The sequence below is a fragment of the Chrysochloris asiatica genome, unplaced genomic scaffold (genome assembly GCF_000296735.1).
Source record: "Chrysochloris asiatica unplaced genomic scaffold, ChrAsi1.0 scaffold00010, whole genome shotgun sequence".
NCBI classification, from domain to species: domain Eukaryota; kingdom Metazoa; phylum Chordata; class Mammalia; order Afrosoricida; family Chrysochloridae; genus Chrysochloris; species Chrysochloris asiatica.
The window spans coordinates 4,198,537-4,216,809 of record NW_006408528.1 but is presented as its reverse complement, the minus strand read 5'-3'; the positions used below and the strand labels follow the sequence as shown (position 1 = coordinate 4,216,809).

Here is an 18,273-nt window from a genome sequence, read left to right as displayed (position 1 = left end):
TGAGTGGAGTCCTGGTATGGTCCTGCAGGATAATGCACTGGACCGCAAGGTCAGTTCGAGCCACAAGGTCGGTGGTTCAAACCCACCATTCCCTATTCCAAAACCCTATACAGGGTTGCTATGAGTTGGAGCTGACTGGACAGAACTTAACAACAACAATGACAACAAACAAGAGTGCAGAAATCTTTGGGGAAGGGTTAGAAAAATGGAAACACTGCCTTACGAAGTGTATTAACCTAGATGAATGATATGTGGAGAAACAATGGCTTTTCATTTTGATTTTTGTTTAATAAAGATTTCTGTGTTACTGTATCGATGCATTTTTGTATTGATTGCAAATACTATTATACTTAACATTATTGTGAAATCTTTTAATGTGTTCTGTCAAAAGGTAAATATGTTCTCAGATATCAGATGTTAATGTTAACGAAATAAGTTTAAAATAAGTAATTTTGTACCATGCTAAAGAGCTCTGGTAGCGTAGTGGTTACGAATCGGGCTGCTAACCGCAGTGTTGGCAGTTTGAAACTACCAGCTTTTACACAGGAGAAAGATGAGGCTTTCTGCTGCCGTAAAGATTTATAGCCTCGGAAACCTTGTGCAGGGTCACTCTGCGTCAGAACCGACTCCATGGTACTTAACAAAAACAGTGAAGGGGCTCTGGTACCATAGTGGTTACTAGTCAGGCTACTAACCCAAGGTCAGCAGTTCGAAACTACCAGATGTTCTGCAAGAGAAAAATGGAGCTTTCTGTGCCTGTAGAGATTTTCAGCCTCGGAAACCCTATACAGGGTTGCTGTGAGTCGGAACTGACTCCACAGCAGATAACCACCACCACCTGTTACTTTAAGAAGTCCTTGTGTGGCACTGTTGACTAATGCACTGGACTTCAAAGTCTTTTTGAACCAAAAGGTTGGTGGTTCAAGCTCACCAGCTGCTCCTTGGGAACCCTGTACAGGGTCCTGTGGGTTGGAACCGACTCACTGGCACTTAACAACAATAAGTCACTTTAAAATAAATAATTTTGTACCATAGTGTGGTCAGCAGTTCAAATCTACCAGCTGCTCCTTTGAAACCTTCTATACAGGGTCACTATGAGTTAGAACCGACTCGACGGTACTTAACAACAAACAATGTATTTAGTGTTACTTATATGAGTGGAGTCCTGGTGTGGTGCTGTGGGCTAATGCATCAAACTGCAAAGTTGTTTGAACTGCAAGGTCGGTGGTTCAAGCTCACCAGATGCTCCTTGGAAACCCTAGACAAGGTTGCTATGGGTCGGAATCTACTCAACAGCACTTAACAACAACATGAGGGTTTGGAAACATCTTAAATGTTTACTTCCCAATTTGTTTTGACTTTTAATTGACTACTTTTTTGCCTTACACACAAGTGTATATGCACACACTCATTTAGACACAGTACATATAGGTGTATAGTGTGACTCTGTGTTTAAATGGGCAGAAAAATCATGTGTCATAACAGAAAAAAATTTAAATGCTTAGTGTAAACATTGGGTCAGATGTGAAGTGTTAAAAAAATCCTTCACATAATTTTGAGAGACCTTATGTTACTTTTCAGTTACTTGTTTATGTAAAACTAAAGTTCTGCAAAATTGTATTTAATTTGTCATGTTCTTATTTCTTGTGATAGAAATTGTTAACAGGAATACAGCATTAATACAGCATTAATAAGATATGCTGATATTTGAAGTGTGTTGATTTAAACAGTAGTATTTAGCATAGGATATCTATTTTTCCTCTTAATTTAACAGTAGATATTTTTGTGGATTTCCCCCACCCCTTTTATAGAGAACCAGAGGACGAAAACGAAGCTTCATTCCTGAGGAAGAGAAACATGAGGTTGGAATAAGTTAAGCATTTTTTACAGTCTAAACTTTGGCTGAGAAATTTTATTGCTTAAAATTATTTATATTTTGTTCATATCTTGATTTTGTCTTGCTTTTCTCTCCGTTGTGCGTCAGGAAAGAGTTCCTAGGGAAAGAAGACAAAGGCAGTCTGTGTTACAAAAGAAGCCCAAGGCTGAGGATTTAAGAACTGAATGTGCAACTTGCAAGGGAACTGGAGACAATGAAAATCTTGTCAGGTAAATTGGAGGCTGAGACCTTAGGGGATTAAAGTTCCATCTTCATCATTTCTCATCACAGACATAATGAAAAAAATCACATTATAGGACCTTTCTTAAAATCTTATTTAGAGAAAACAGTACTTCAGAAACAGATTTCATTCACTTATTAGCCTGTGGATTTAGATGTAATTAAGAGCAGTAATTTGGATTTTGAACACAAGAGAATTAATTTTCTCTTTACAAGACAAGCTGCTAATTAATGCTGTGCATGTAGAGACCACAAAGAGAATTTGTTTCAAATACTTTGTGCTAGGATTATTATGTTTTATCTCATAAAGCAATGAAATTATTAAGCTCTCTTAGCATTTTAGAAAACTTTAAGTATATTGGCAATGATGATAAAAGATTGTTTTACTGATATGAGCCTCATTAGCACTTCTTTATTGCTTATCAAAATCAATGTGTTAAATGCTTCTTTCTCATGAAATAAAGAAAGGTGAAAAGATGGCCTAGATAGATTTTGTTTTGGTTTGGTTTGGTTTTTTCTTTGTTTTTGTTTTGTTTTGTTTTGATACTTTAAAATTGTTAATCAGACCTAATTCTAATCAGGAATCTTAGCTGAGATTTCACAGTGACTGTTCCTAAAGTTCTCAAGATGACTAGTTTTACTCATTTGTCTATTTTGGTGAAATAAAGAAATGATTCAGAGGCCTTGGATGAAAAGGGGGACTAGGTTGAAGAGCAGGCAAAGAGAGTGTGTTTAAGATAAGACATTGCTCTTTCAAAGGATAGAGACATGTTACGTGAATTCTTTCTGACTTTTTTCAAAAATCAACTTTTGGTAAAATCCATTTAAATTAATTAAGGTAGCCATTTCAAAAAGAAAAAAAAAATTTGATGAGATTAGTTCTGTGTTGTAAATATTTGAAGTCATTTTTAATTTTTGTGTTTCTTAGTTCCTGACAAATGCAGTTATAGATTTTGTGAGTTTCTTATACTATCATTAATGAAGATAAGGAGAAAATAGAGACTCCAGTGAAGAAATATATAGTGCTTCAACAATGCTTAGAAAGTCAATCATATTTGGCCAGTGCATTTTAAAGTAATTAATATAGAATGTCCTGGAAATTTTTTTGGAGTTTACTTTCATTTGAATTTAGATTATAGTTGTTCTAAGATTTATACATACATAAATGTTTTTAGCCATCATATAATTTGCTCAAATAAACCTAAAAGAAAAAAATATATATATCGAAGGCTTATGCATGAAAAAGTGCAAATAACAAAACAATCAAAAGAAAAAAAACTATAGAAATCTTATATGATAAATAAACAAAATTAATTCCAGGGGAAGTTCACTTGGGGTTGTGAAGATGAAGTTTTTGAGCATGATTCATTTGAAATAAAGGTCTAAAAGTTTAAATTAGAGTGTTGTTGATCCTGTTTTTAATTATTTGAACTTATGTACTTAACAGCAACAACAACAACATATGAATATTTATTTACCCTCTCATTTGTTCTTAAATGTAATAGATTATTGCAGGACTTTTTGCTATAGGGCCCACATAGGATTTCCAATGCTTTAATCCAAAACCGACTGCCACATCATTCTCCTGATGAGAGGTGGGTTGCTTATCACTGCATACCTTTCTTGTTGGCAGCTGAGTGCTTTAATCACTGTGCCACTAGGACACCTTTTATGCTACTTAGTGCAATTTAATGCTAACAGCCAAATTGAAATTCTACCTTGCAAATTATGAGGACTTTTAAGGTAATTGTGTCTGTGTGATGGGTATTTCTTGTTGGGAGATTTATGGGCCTACCTAGTGATGTATCCCTGCTTTTAAAAGAGTTTTATTTTTCCACGCCTTATTTATTTATTTAGCAGTTTCTGGCACATTTAATACTCTGGAAAGGTTTAATGAATGCACGCCTACCTAAGTTATGACTGATTCTTTTTTGCTGCATTCATAAAAACTTTTACTATAGGACACACTGTGTCACTAAATATACAACAAGTATTTAGTGAAGATATTTAAGACTTCATAATGCATGATTGCTTTTATGTCATTAAAGCATAGTGCATGTGTTTTTTCTATGGGTTATGTAAGACAGTAGATTTGAGGTTAGTTAGTTAATGTTGTTATTAAGTGCCGTAGAGTTGGTTCCAACCAATAGTGATCCTGTATGGGGTTTCTAAGGAGCGGATGGTGAACTTGAACGGCTGACCTTGTCATTCAAACTGACTTTACAGTCTGGTGCTTTAACCCACAGTGCCACACCAAAAGATAAGAAGAAAGGTGTGACATTTTGAATCCAAATTGATGAACCATTAAAAAATTATGTGAAAATTTAGGAAAATGGATATAATTATAACTACTTTGATCCTTTATTTTCTTAGATTTCATTATGCCCCCTTTACATTTTATATTAATTTTTAAATTAACAATTATAGATGTAGTTGTTTTTCAAGAAATTTCTGATATGACTGAAAAATTAGCATCATTTAATACTTTCATAAAATTAAGACTCAGTAAAATTCCTGCCACATTCTAGTGTGTTTAACATAGCATAATTATGCACCTGCTTTGAAAAATAATACACAAATATCTTTTTTGTTTCATAGACAGTTGCTTCTTATGCTTTTGGATATATTTTAAGAAGAAATTACCTATGGTCTCCTTTAGTTTTGAAAGCTGTATTGTATTACCATTTCTGAGAACCTAGCCATTTATTGTATTACCTTTTAAAAACATGATTTTCCTCTAGATGGCATGATATTGAATCACTTTAATACCAGAAATAAAACTCTAGAAGAATGTCCACATAATGTGTGGTGCTGGATAAACACTGGTTAGTAGTTCAAACCCTACACAGGGTGGCTGTGAGTCAGAACTGACTTAGTGGCACTTAGCAACAACAGTAACCAATGCTAGGATGCATAAGAAACAAAACACAACAAAATAGAAACAGCCTGCGCAGAGATAATCAGAGGTGTTTTCTTTCCTATCAAAGATGAGTAGGAAGAAAGAGCTAGCGTTACAGCTGTTGAATTTTTGCAGTGCACGTCCCTGCGATACATACATGTTTTAAAATAGATATTTTGAAGAATTGCAGTTTTAAGAATTTTGATCTAGATAACAAACTATTAAAAGTCAGATGAAAAAAATGATAATACCTAAGTAGAAATGTCATCATATATATGTGCCATGTTTCAGCATTTTAAAATTTGTCTAAACTATATAGAGAAGTAACATTTCAACTTTCCTAATGTTGTAAAATTTTGTGAAATGATAAAACAAGCTGATTCAGCTTCATGGAAATATTTTGTTTCCCTTTTGTTAAAATTTATTTACAAATGGTCTCACTTTTCTGCTCGCTAACTTTTACATCTTAAGGCAACATATTTACCTGTTTGCTTAGTTTTAGAATACACACAGAAAGTTTTGTAATTGCTAACCCAACCACTGTGAAAAGTAAATCTGAGTTCAAGAATTGTTTTATTTTGTAGTGAATGTTATGTATAGTGAAATATATAAATCTTAAGTGAATAATGGTCAATTTTGACAACAGCATGCCTTCATGTAACCCATATTTTTATCAACATATAAAATATTTTCTTCACTTCTAGAAAACTCCCTTTTTACTCTTTTTCATTCAGTTCCTCTCCTCAAAAACATCTGCTTGTATAATTGTTCATGATAGATTAGTTTTTGCTTCATCTAGAATTTCACATATATGGATTTTAGTCTTTGATTTTATCTACTTTAATGAGTATATAGGGGAACCTCATTGTGGTTTTAATTTGCATTTTTCCCTCATGAATAATGACATTGAGCACATTGTCATGTCTTTCTTTGTGAACTAACCCTTTTGCCAGTTAAAAAAAAAAAATGGATTGTTTAGTATTGAGTTTTATGAGTGTTACACATATTCTGTTTATAAATCTTTTTCAAATATATATTTTGCAAACATAATCCCCTTATCTGTGTCTGTTTATTTTCTTAATTTGTTGTTGTTAAGTGCCTTTGAGTCGGTTCTGACCCATAGTGACCCTGTATAGGGTTTTTAAGGAGTGGCTGGTGAGCCTGAACCACCAACCTTGCAGTTCAAACGGCTTTGCAGTCTGGCACATTAACGCAGAGAGGCACACCAGGACTCCTTAATATGGTATCATTTAAAAAGCAGAATTTACTAATTTTGTGAAGTCAAATTTAGCTCTTTTTTTTATGGCTATTATTTTGTTTCTAGCCAAAAAAGTCTGCCTGAGACCAGGTGACAAGGACACAATGATATCTTCTTTGCTTTCTTGTACCTTTTGTAGTTTTAGCTTATGTTTATATTTCTATAATATGGTCTCTAGTAGAGTTAAAGTTTATTGTTTATCTCATCTGGATTTCCATTTGTCCAACACCATTTGTTGAAACTGCTTTTCTTTTCACTTTGAAGTGCCTTGGTGCCACTATTAAAAATCAGCTGTTTAAATGTGGTTTGATTTCTGGATTTTGTATTCTATGCCATTAAGCTATATATATTTTTTCTTATGGCAGTACCAGCTATCTTGATTACTAACACTTTTTAATGAAATTTTAATTTAGATTACATAAATCCGGAAACATGTTTTTCAATGCTGCTTTAGTATTCCATTTTATTTGCATTTTCAAATAAGTTTTAGAAAGTTTGCCAATTTTCATTAACAAAAGAAAATGTAATGGAATTATGGTTGACTTTATGTTAATTACTACATCAATTTGGGGAGCATTTATGTCTTAAAAGTATTGAGTTTTCCAATTAATGAATTTGGTCAATGTCTCCTCTTATTCAGATACTATTTTCTTACATCAGTATTTTATAACTTTCAGTGTAGAATTCTTGCATGTTTATTAAGGGGATTTCCAAAAGTTTGGGAAAAGGCAAACTCTCTGAAGCCCCCTCATATTTTTACATTTATTTCTGAATACTTATTGGACTCCTGTTTTGGCATTGTAGGATAAGCATTGGACCTCAAAATCTGTTTGAACCAGAAGGTTGGCGGTTCAAACTTACCAGCTGCTCCTTGGAAACCCTATAAAGGGTTGCTATGAGTTGAAACTGTCTCGCTGGCACTTTACAACAACAAAGTTTCATGGTGCTATAGTATAGAAATTTAAAATGTCATTTTCTATATTGTTGACAGCTTTCAGGTGTTTAGGTTTTAAATTGTTGTTGTTGTCAAGTAGGTTCTGACCCATAGTGACCCTGTATAGGGTTTCCGAAGAGCAGTTGGTGAGCATGAACTGCTATCTTGCTGAGTAAACCGACTTTGCAGTTCAGTATATTAGCCCACAGGAGTTCTGGTAGCGTAGTGGTTATGAATCAGGCTGTGAGCCACAAGGTCAGCAGTTCGAAACTACCAGCTGTTCCGCAGGAGAAAGATGAGGCTTTCTGCTCCTGTAAAGATATACAGCCTCGGAAACCCTGTACGGGGTAGCTATGAGTCGGAACCGACTCCATGGCAAACAGCCACCACCACCATATTAGCCCACAGTGCTACACCAGGACTCCAGGCTGTAAATTAGGACAACTGAAACTAATAATCAAGACTTTACTTACTGTAATAGTATAAGCATGAGATCAAACTGAAGAGTAAACCATCTCCCACAATATTCCATTTTTCTTTAATGGGCATTAGTGAGTGGGGTAGTACTGATTCAAGGAATGAGGGAAATTGTCTCTCTGAGTAGCAAAAGGCTCCTGCTATTTTATGAACGTGGAAGGGCTAGGAGTGAAAAAGGATTGTCAGAATGGAAATAAGTGTCTCCAAGCCCCCTGCCCCTTAAGGAGGACTTGGGATGGCTCCATGTCTCACAGCAAGGTCTCAGCCTTGCCCACCCCTCTCCCACTCTACTTCACAAGGAGGTCTGTGCATGGAAGTCTATAGGATAGGAATGCAGACTTGCTTTTGAGCACTAACAGTAGGGGAAGAGACCAAAAAACCGCTGTGGGTGAGTCCTTGACTGCATCTCACTCCAGAAACTATAATGCACTGGCTTTACATTGTCTGATATTGGGAGCACAACTATCACCTGTAAGTGCCACCAGGAACAGTTTGTAATTGCCTCTGAACAGGCCAGAAAGATGATATACCAGTTCCTGGCCTGGAGCCAAACTCCTCAGCTAGTATCTTTAACTTTGAAAAAAATATACTATTTTGTAGATATCTTAGGGTTTTCTACATAAACAATCATGTAATCTGTAAATAGAAGCAATTTTACTTCATTACCAGTCTTTGGAGTCCTGGTGTGGCGCTGTGGGATACAGCACTGGACTCCAAGATCGGTTTGAACCACAAGTTTGATGGTTGAAACTTACCAGCTGCTCCTTGGAAACACTTTACAGAGTCCCTATGAGTCGGAACCAACTCGATGGCACTTAACAACAACAACCACTAGTCTTTACAGCTCATTGCCCTAGTGGTTGTTGGTGGTTTTGTGCTGTCGAGTTGGTTCTGACTCATAGAGACCCTGTATTAGTGTTTCGGAAGGGTAGCTGGTGAGTTTGAACCACCAACCTTGCTGTTCAAACTAACCTTGGAGTCCAGTGTTTGTCCTACAGCACCACACCAGGACTCCATTGCCCTCGTAAAACCTCCAATACCATTAACTAGAATTGATGAAATCAGATACTTTTGCATAACTTAGCATTCTGTTTCTGACCATTAAGTATTGTTTTTTTATTTTCTGTTTTTCATACTGATAAGATTAATGAGGTTTCTCTCTAGTCCTGATTTATTGAGCACTTTTGTTATGAGTAGCTACCGAGTTTTATCAAATACTTTTTCTGCTCTCAGATAATCATAATGTTTTTTCTTCTTCATTAATGGTAAAGAACATTGATCTCTTTTCAAAACTTAGTGCATTCTTGGGATAAACTCCTCCTGATCTTGATATATTTCCACTTTATATATTTCTAGATTTTATTTGCTAATATTTTGGTAAGGATTTTTCATTTGTATTTATGAAATACGTTTTTAACTTTCTTTTTTGTTTAGTCTTTGTCAAGTTTTGCTATCAAATTATGCTAGCCTTCTAAAGGAATTGGAAAGCATTACCCTTTTCTATTAAAAAAATAAATAAATAAACATTTGTTTAACATTTGTATTATTTCTTCATTAAATTTGGATTGAATTCTCCAATGAAACTATTTGGACCTGGTAAGGTATTTTTTATAATGAATTCAAATTTTAAAATACAGAAACATTGAGGAGTTGTTTTGTTTTTGTTTTTGTTTTTTATTTTTATCTTTCATCCTGTGTAGGGCTTCTGGCTGATTCAACCCAGTTCAGTCATGGTGATTGAAGTGACATACCACCATAGACTTTAATTTTTTAAATATGGGTGAACCAGACTGCTAACTGGCCTGGGAAGAATTATAGTTCTAAGCCATGCTAGAAATGTAATCTGTTAGAAAACAAGGGCAGTGTTCATGCTACATAGCAACCAACTTGCTTGGCCAGCTTTGTCAAAAATATCCGTCCCTGACTCAAAGATGGTGGCTCTGCATGTATGTTGTTCTCCATAGTCCTGCCTCCTGAAAGGACTAACTTACCTGTCTTCTGAGTCTCCTATCCGGGACTTCCACCAGTAATTTTTCCCATTCTGATTAGTGCTCTGGATAATCCAAATTTTAAAAATTCAAGTCTGCTGTGGTTTTGTTTCCTTGTCCAGGACTGACTGCACTAGTTCTACTAGTTTGAAGCCCTGATCTTATATGAGTTTTGGTAAAAATTATGTTTTTCAAAGAATTTATTCATTTTATCTAAGTTGTCTGTGACTTCTTTTTTTGTACGTATCAGTGTAACCATCTTTTCTTTATTCCTGCTTGCCTGTTGAGTGTGCAGTACAACTATGCAGTTGAGTCTTTTCTACTGCCTGTAATGTTTTCAGTTGTGTTTTTTTTCTTCCTCCAATGACTAAGTTGTCTTTACTTCTGTAATGGATTCTTCCTGATTCACATGACTACATATGATGTTTTTCTTACCTTGATTACCCTGAGAACCCACAAAAAATCATGTTATCCACTTGGTTATAAATTATCTTCTGATTGTCTGTATTATTTACATAGTTCTGTTTTACTTTTCTCACTAGATGAAGATAGGGTCTGGGCTTCCATTTATTTTTAACAGCGCTCATAGTATAATGTAATTTGGCATGAGTGATTTAATTAGGAATAAATGCGTGTTAATTTATCCCTGAAGGTAGATCTGCACACATGTGTAGCACTCTACATTTGAGACAGTGTATAATCTTTCTGAGGGCATGGGCATTGCTTTATTGGTTTCTAAGTGGTTTGTTTTAATTTGTCTTAATTGAAAATATTTTAAATTATTACAAACAAACCTAAATGGAATATGTACTTATTATGGAACAAAATAAATAAATGAATGAATGAATGTGGATTAACTGATGAGTTTCTATTTTTGTAGTTTTTAATTAACTGAGGCGATATAAGCTTTGTCACATACAAGTTATATAATTTTGGGCATGTCACCTAATCTCTATGGATCCTGGTTTTGTTATTTGAGAAGAGTACTATCTGTGAAGTCTTAACACATTCAAAGTCTTGACATGAAAAGTTTTTGTGATATTCTAAGTTCTCCAGTTATATTGTCTTATTTGTTTAGATTTGGTCCAAACACTTACTTTCATTAGACTCTCTTTCCAGGTCATTCTACAACTATGTGGAATTTTTCTCGGTTACTGAAGAGTCAAAATCAGTTTTCTCATTGTTCAGCTTATTGCTTAAAAAAGAGTGAAATAATATAGTTACTTAAAATTCCCCCTTCTGATAAATAGCTGAGATTTCTGTTTTAAAAATGACTTCGTTGAGGTATACTTTTCATACCATAAAATCTCATCTATTTACTGAATGTTTTGTTAAAAGATTCTGTAGAATAAGTCTCATTGAAAGAGGGAAAGTAGAGAACTTACCTTCAAATTTTCATGTGCTCCTTTCTTCCTGGAGCCCTGAAGGATGGTTGAACACTAGAAGCCATTGCTCTGAGATAATCTTTAAACCTTAAACCAAAAATATACCTGGAAATTTTCTTAAAACCAAACAGTTTAGGTTGGCTAGTTTAAAATGTGTGCCTTGAGTATTATGCTGTTTTAAGAATTATCTGTAAGGGACCAAACTGACAAAAGAAAATTGCATGATTTTACAAGTTTAGGAACCTTAGTGGGCAGTGAATTTATATTGACGGGGAAGGAAAAATTCAGAAAAGGAGAGAATGGTTGCACCACTAAAAGATTATGATTAATTTACTAAATTGTAAATGGAGAAGCTGTTGAATTGGTGTAAGTGTTGCTATGCATGTTCTCAACAACAAAAACAAAATAACATTTTTTAAAAAGTACTTGCTAAATAATAAAATGATCTGAATTTAAGTTTCAAGTTTAGTTTTCATTACCATGTATCCTTTGAAAGATACTGCAAAAGAATGATGCAGGAAATATTATACCAAATTCCTGTTTTCTACAAGCTTGCATTCCAGCAGAACAATAGATATCCACCCAAGTGGGCTGGATATAATTTATTTCAGTCAGTCCATTTGCCATTTTTCCTAAGTCTGGAAGTCTGTTTCATCAATTTGCTTCACTCTCTCTGCTTTTCAGTCTAAGGGCAACTTAACTTGAGACCATCTGAAACAAAAGGCTTGCGTGGAAAATTAACACCCGTAAGGACCTCTGGTAGCGTAGTGGTTATGAATCAGGCTGTGAACCGCAAGGTCAGCAGTTTGAAACTACCAGCTGTTTCGCGGCAGTAAGGTGAGGCTTTCTGCTCCCATCAAGATAAAGATGTACAGCCTTGGAAACCCTGTACAGGGTCGCTATGAGTCGGAACCGACTCCATGGCACATAACCACCACCACCAATCTTGTCTAATGTCCATTTATTTAAGGAAGAAATCTTAGTGGGTCTTATGATCCAGCTATTCTTGGCCATAGCTTTCATTGCATAGAACATTGTCTTTTCCATACACCTCTGAACTGTTATAAGGGCAATAAGTAAACTTTTTTTTTTTTTTTAAAGAGAAAAACCTCACTTTAAGTTTGTACAGTTTCATTAGTTTAAGTAAATTTAGCATTGTTCAGTTATCTTCATAATCCAGTTTTAGAATATTTTCATCATCAAAAATTATTTTATATTGTAATAAATCCTGGCTTCCATCCCCAGGACCAGGTAACCACTGCAAACATTCTTCTTGATTCCACACACTTTTTCCTTTCCTGACCCACTGTTTCATCTTTATAGTACTGTAATGCACAGGGGAATTTTCTAATTAAAGAGTTATTTTAGTAATCATCTGGTTTTTTTCCTTTCAGTTGATATTTTTAATGTTGAATCTTTCAAAAAGGAATCCTGCTAATAATGTGATGAGCCTAGATTTTATTAAACGTTGAAGTGTTTTTCTATAATTTGGGAGGCACTATTGTATAATAAAAGAGTCTTGGTGTTGTTGTAGGATAAGCACTGGACTGTTAACAGCAAGGTCAGTGATTCAAACCCACCAGTCGCTCCTTGGAAACCTTATACAAGGTCCTTATGAGTTGGAACTGACTCAACAGCCCTTAACAACAATTGTTGTTGTTATGTGCCGTGGAGTCTGTTCCGACTCATGGCTACCCTGTCCAGGGTTTCCGAGACTGTAAATCTTTACAGGAGCAGAAAACCTCATCTTTCTCCCATGGAACATCTGGTAGTTTTGAATTGTTGTCCATGAGATTAACATCCTGATTTGATTTGTAACCACTATGCTACCAGAGCTCCTTAATAAGTGATTAAGTGCAAGGATTTATAATCACTGCTAGGTTTGAAATCTGGTTCTGTTGTTTACAAAGTTGGTCCTTTTCTTCCTTATGACTTGGTTTCATTGTGTGTAAATAGTAAGATTTAATAGTATCTACACACTCGAGTGGCTTGGAAAATTAAATGAGATAATACATGTAAAAGGTTTGGTTTAGTAGTTTGAATATAGGAAATTTTCTATACATGCAAAGTAATATCCACAATAAAAAAAACACGTATATAATGCTTACAATGTATCAGGTAAGGAGCTTGGGTAACATAGTGGTTACAAATCGGGCTACTAACCTCAAGGTCAGCAGTTTGAAACTGCCAGCTCTTCTGAGGGATTAAGATGAGGCTTTCTGCTTCCGTAAAGATTTACAGCCTCGGAAACCCTGTGCAGGGTCACTATGAGTCGGAACCGACTCCACAGTGCTTAACAACAATGTATCAGGTACCTTGTATATACATATTAAATCCATACAGCCACCCTATGGTGACCTATAAAGTAAGTAATACTGTTACTTGCATTGTATTGATGAGGAAACCAGCATATAGAGGGTTCAAGTAATTGAAATTTGCATATCTAAAAGTTGCATATTTAGAAGGTGGTAGAACTAGAATTCAAACTCAAGGTGGTCCATATCCAGAATCTGTGCTCTTAATCCCCACATTCTCAGCATAATTTAGATTTCAGCTTCCTCATTAGATTAAGCTTGCCCTTGATATGTGTATTTGTTTCTGAACAAATGATTACATCCTTCTTACGATCATACCTGACATTTTATTTTGATTTTCAAAACTATATCTGATTTTTTGACAGGTCAGTACTTGTACTATAATCTTCGTTTTCCTATCTTTGCTGTTTGATTTTTTTCTACTGAAAGGTTTTATTCATATGTACTACTTTTGCTTTTTAAGTTTACAAGCCAGTGATATATTCTTTATGTTTTATATTAAATGAGGATCATTGCAGTATGAATGGAACTGGGCCTTCCTTATAGAGGCTTACCTTAAGAAAATTAATTTTTAAAGAAATACATTCTATACTTTTAATTGGCAAGATTATAAGTTTTTCGGGTAATTTTAAGATATGTTAATATATAAGTGGTATATTATTTTTATATATTTAAATTAGTTTTATATGTGTACAAACTCTAAAATGGTATATATGTTTCTATTCCGTTCACATACAGATATATACATTGAGTTATTGACATTGTTTAGAAAAATCTGTGATGCCATCTATACTAAAATTTAAAATTTTAATTATCATAATCTGTTTATGAAAGACTTTTATAGTACCTCTTTCTTATCTTGTAGAACAACACACATCAGTGTTATAATTTTAAATTAGAGAAATTTCAGAATATATAATTGTGTGAAATTTTACAAAGGTGAATATTTGAATTAGTCACCAATTTTGGGGAGGAGGATGCAGGATCACTAGCACAGCATATTTGCATTTTGAAAAACAGGTAGCTTCTCAAATAACTGGGCCTCTGAGGGGCTTTTTTTTTTTTTTTTTTTTATGGGCAGGGTCATCTAAATGAGTGGAACAATACAAGGTATAGACAAACAATTGCAGCCTTATGAAGCTTAGTCAGTGCATAGCAAATTAGAAGGTGAGTTCAGAATCGTCATCGGCCCCAAATGTCAGTTTGTTCTTTAGTTAAGAAGTTTTGTAGTTAAGTTGATTCTCTCTTCAGTATGCATGCATGAAACTGTGACTTGTATATCTCAGAATTATATAAACACAGGGTGATCTTGGAGTTCTGAGTGGCACTGTAGGATACGCACTGGTTTTCTGACTGCAAGGAAGATGGTTCAAACCCACTAGCCACTTCTTGGAAATCCTATACAGGGTCACTGGAGTCCAAACCGTCTTGTCAGCACTTAACAACAATAAAGGTAATCTTGTTCAGGTCTTAAAATGCCTTGGAGTCTGTGTATATGTGTACATTTTAGGTAACATTGTAATTTTAAGCAGGAGCCCTGGTGGAATATTGGTTACACGTTGGGCTGCTAACTTCTATGGTCAGCAGTTCAAATCCACCAGCCAGTCCAAGGGATAAAAATGAGGATTTCTACTCCTGAAAAGATTCACCGTCTCAGAAACTCTACATAGGGCCTCTGTGAGTCAGAAGTGACTTAATTGCAGTGCGCTGGTGGTTATCGTTTTAAGTAGAAATGCCTTTCACATTTCTTTCTGCTTAAGGAAGCTATCAATCTCATTTCGCCCATCTCAGTGCACTTTAATTTTTTGACTCTCTAATTGTGTAATTTGTTGTTTCTGTTAATAAAAATATTTAATTCATTACTATTGCAAAAAAGGGGAGATTTTCCCTTAATCAGATTAGAAGAAAATCGATCATCTTGATTTTCCTAATTACATCTTTCCAAGTAGGTCAACAATATTAGGAGGAAACTTACTGTTATACAAATGACACATAACACAATTTAGAGAGTCAAAAATTAAGGTGAACTGAGATGGGCGAAATGAGGTTGATAGCTTCATGAAAACAGAATAAAGGAACAAACCAAGATAACACATGAGGAGAGGTTATAGAAATAAAATTGAGAGGTTGGAATTTTAGGGAAGGCTTCACCAGCAAGGGGCTATGTGGCATTGAGAAAAACAGAAACAAAAACAAAGGAAAGCTAAAACACAATCATTTAATTCACAAGAGACCAGCTTATAATATTGATTTGAAAATCTTTTATCTCACATTCCATAATTTTTGTAATGTTACAGAAATGAAGGTAAAGAGAAAGAATTTTGGAAATGCAAAATATATCCAAGTGTAAGGAATTCTGAGTCATTTACAGTATAAACTTCCCTTTACCAGAACTATTTTAGTTGAATTACTAGTCCATATATTTAAAATTTTTTATTTTAGTTATATTGAATAGATGATTTTTTGTTGTTAAATGCTGTCAAGTAGGTTCTGACTCATAAGGTTTCTGAGGAGTAGATGGTAGGTTAGAATTGCTAGCTTGATAAAACTATGTGAATTAATTGAAGGTGGACAATTTTCAATTAAAGAAATGGTTTTTTATCTGAAAATTATTGTTTCCTTCATAATTCTATAAACTATAACATAGATTGAGCTTTTAAATAGAATAGCATATATTTGTATATAACGTGAAGTATATTATCTGGGTGTTTATACCATTTCTCACATCGAGCTTCTGATTTTACATGTATTATGTTAGATGACTTTTTGTTTTAATGCATAAGTTTCTAAATCCTTTTTGTGGAACAGTTTCAAGGAACAATTATGTTTAAACTGGAAGGTATTAAAGTTATCTATTTCTGAAATAGCTCTTCCTGTTACAATGCACTTAATAGGATTTAAACCTAATACAATGTGCTTATATCAGTAAATTCCTTTTTAAAAGGAATTTCCTCTAATTCTAGTCTCACTTTTTTAACTGAACTCATGTATTACTAAGAAAAGATGCAATCAAGAGTTAGGTGGATGTTGTGAGGTGATTTGGTTGCTAACTTTACCATTACACATAAACAGCAGTTTATTCTAAATCATAGTATTACTTGTGGCCAGATACCCACTGAAATCACTGCACTGTAGTTTCCTGAAAATGCCATAATCCTTCAAATGCCACATTAAACTAAGAGAGAAAACTATCACTAGTGCCTACACAGTTATGTAGAAGAGCCATGAACCAAGTGAAAAGATGTTCTGGAAGAACAGTAACCTTTCCCTTGATGTGTGCATTTTCCATTACATTTTTGACACAAAATGTTGCAAAATGATTTAATGGTGGCATTTTGTTTTGCTGACTTTCCTTTTTTTCATTAAAAAGAAACCAAAGTTAGTATCGGAATGTAGGGGAAGAGTGACCAAGCACTGAATTCTGTTATAGGAATCTCTGTTTTTAAAGTATAAATAAAATATTGTAGGAATGTGACATTTCCCCTTTTAGGATGTATGTTAATTGCTGTATACAAAATAATATGTCTTAAAAAATGATGTTGTCTGTTCTTTAAGTTGATTTTTGACCACTTTCTTCTTCCTTCTCTTCCTTTATCCTCCTATTAACCCTTGATTATACATGGAATGTCAAAAAATCAGGAAAACATTGTTTTAGGAATGACACTAAACACCAAATCCATTTTATTGCTAATGAGTGGGTTCATACTAATAGAATCCCTCCTTAGAGTTTTTAAGGTGGTAATCGCTTGGTTCTGTGGGTTAGACATTGAGCTTCTAACCACAAGGTTGTCAGCTCAAACTCATGAGCCTTTCCTATGAAGATCTACAGTTTTAGAAACTTTGTATAGGGTTGCTCTTAGTTGGAATAGACTTGTTGACCATGTTTTTTTGGGGGGAATGATATAATCTTTACAGAAATACATTGCCACATTCTTCTCCTTTGGAGCAGCTAGTGGGATTGAACCAGTGGCCTTTTAGTTAGCAAGCAAGCACTTAAACAATGAGTCACCAGGGCTTCCCCAATAATTACAAAGATCTCACCCACTACATGTAATCTACTTTTGTCCTAATTTTGATTGTCACTTTGGATATGTATTACTAGAAAGGATTATGCAAAGAAGCAAAGTAAGAATAAATTGCGTTTCTATTGGGAATGAAGTTAAAATTGTGTTGCATAAAGCTCATCAGCACCTAAAGAAAACACACCAAGTATAGTTGGACAGTGAGCGCTGGTGTGGCACTGTAGGATAAGCACTGGACTGCTAACAGTAAGGTTGATGGTTCAAACCTACCAGTTGATCCCTGGAAACCCTGTACAGGGTTGCTGTAAATCAGAACTGACTAGATGACACTTAGCAACAACAACAACATAGTTGGACAGATAAATTAATTTTACAAAATACGCTTCATAAGACGTAGGCAGCATTAGGTTTTTGAAAAACTGTGAATTGAGTGAAGGTTTTTAGATAAGAACAACAGTTTACATTCAGCAGATCACTTTGTTTCAATGATTGCAATCCCCTCCATGTAACAAACAGTTATCCCACTTCATCCCTGTGATTCCTATTTCCATTCCACCCACTGTCTTACCATCCATTCTCAGCTTTGTCATTAGGTAAATGTTGCCTTTTAATTTTGAATATTTACCCACAGGTGAGCATTCTATGGTGGGCATACCTTACTAGAGTTGTTGTGTTCACCCCCCCACCCCCACCCCCATATACCTATCTACTGCTTGACTGAAAATTGGGCCACGAGGGTGAGTTCCTTTCCAGACCTGAAGGGGGTTTGAGGGTCATAGTCTTGGGTTCCTCCAGCCTCTTTCTGACCAGTAAGCCAGTCTTTTTTTTATGTATGTTGTTGTTGTTGTCAGGTGCCATCGAGTCGGAACCAACTCATAG

At 34.8% G+C, this 18,273-nt stretch overlaps 1 protein-coding gene across 2 annotated transcripts in view; it reads left to right on the top strand.

Annotated features, from left to right (window-relative positions):
- Nucleotides 1–18,273, top strand: part of PHF14 (PHD finger protein 14) — a 210,522-nt gene that overhangs the window by 92,544 nt on the left and 99,705 nt on the right. For both annotated transcript variants that reach the window (XM_006834249.1, XM_006834248.1), the window contains 2 exons: nt 1,812–1,862; nt 1,985–2,106. In XM_006834249.1, the coding sequence (XP_006834312.1) occupies nt 1,812–1,862; nt 1,985–2,106 (173 nt within the window). The remainder of the gene's footprint in view (nt 1–1,811; nt 1,863–1,984; nt 2,107–18,273) is intronic.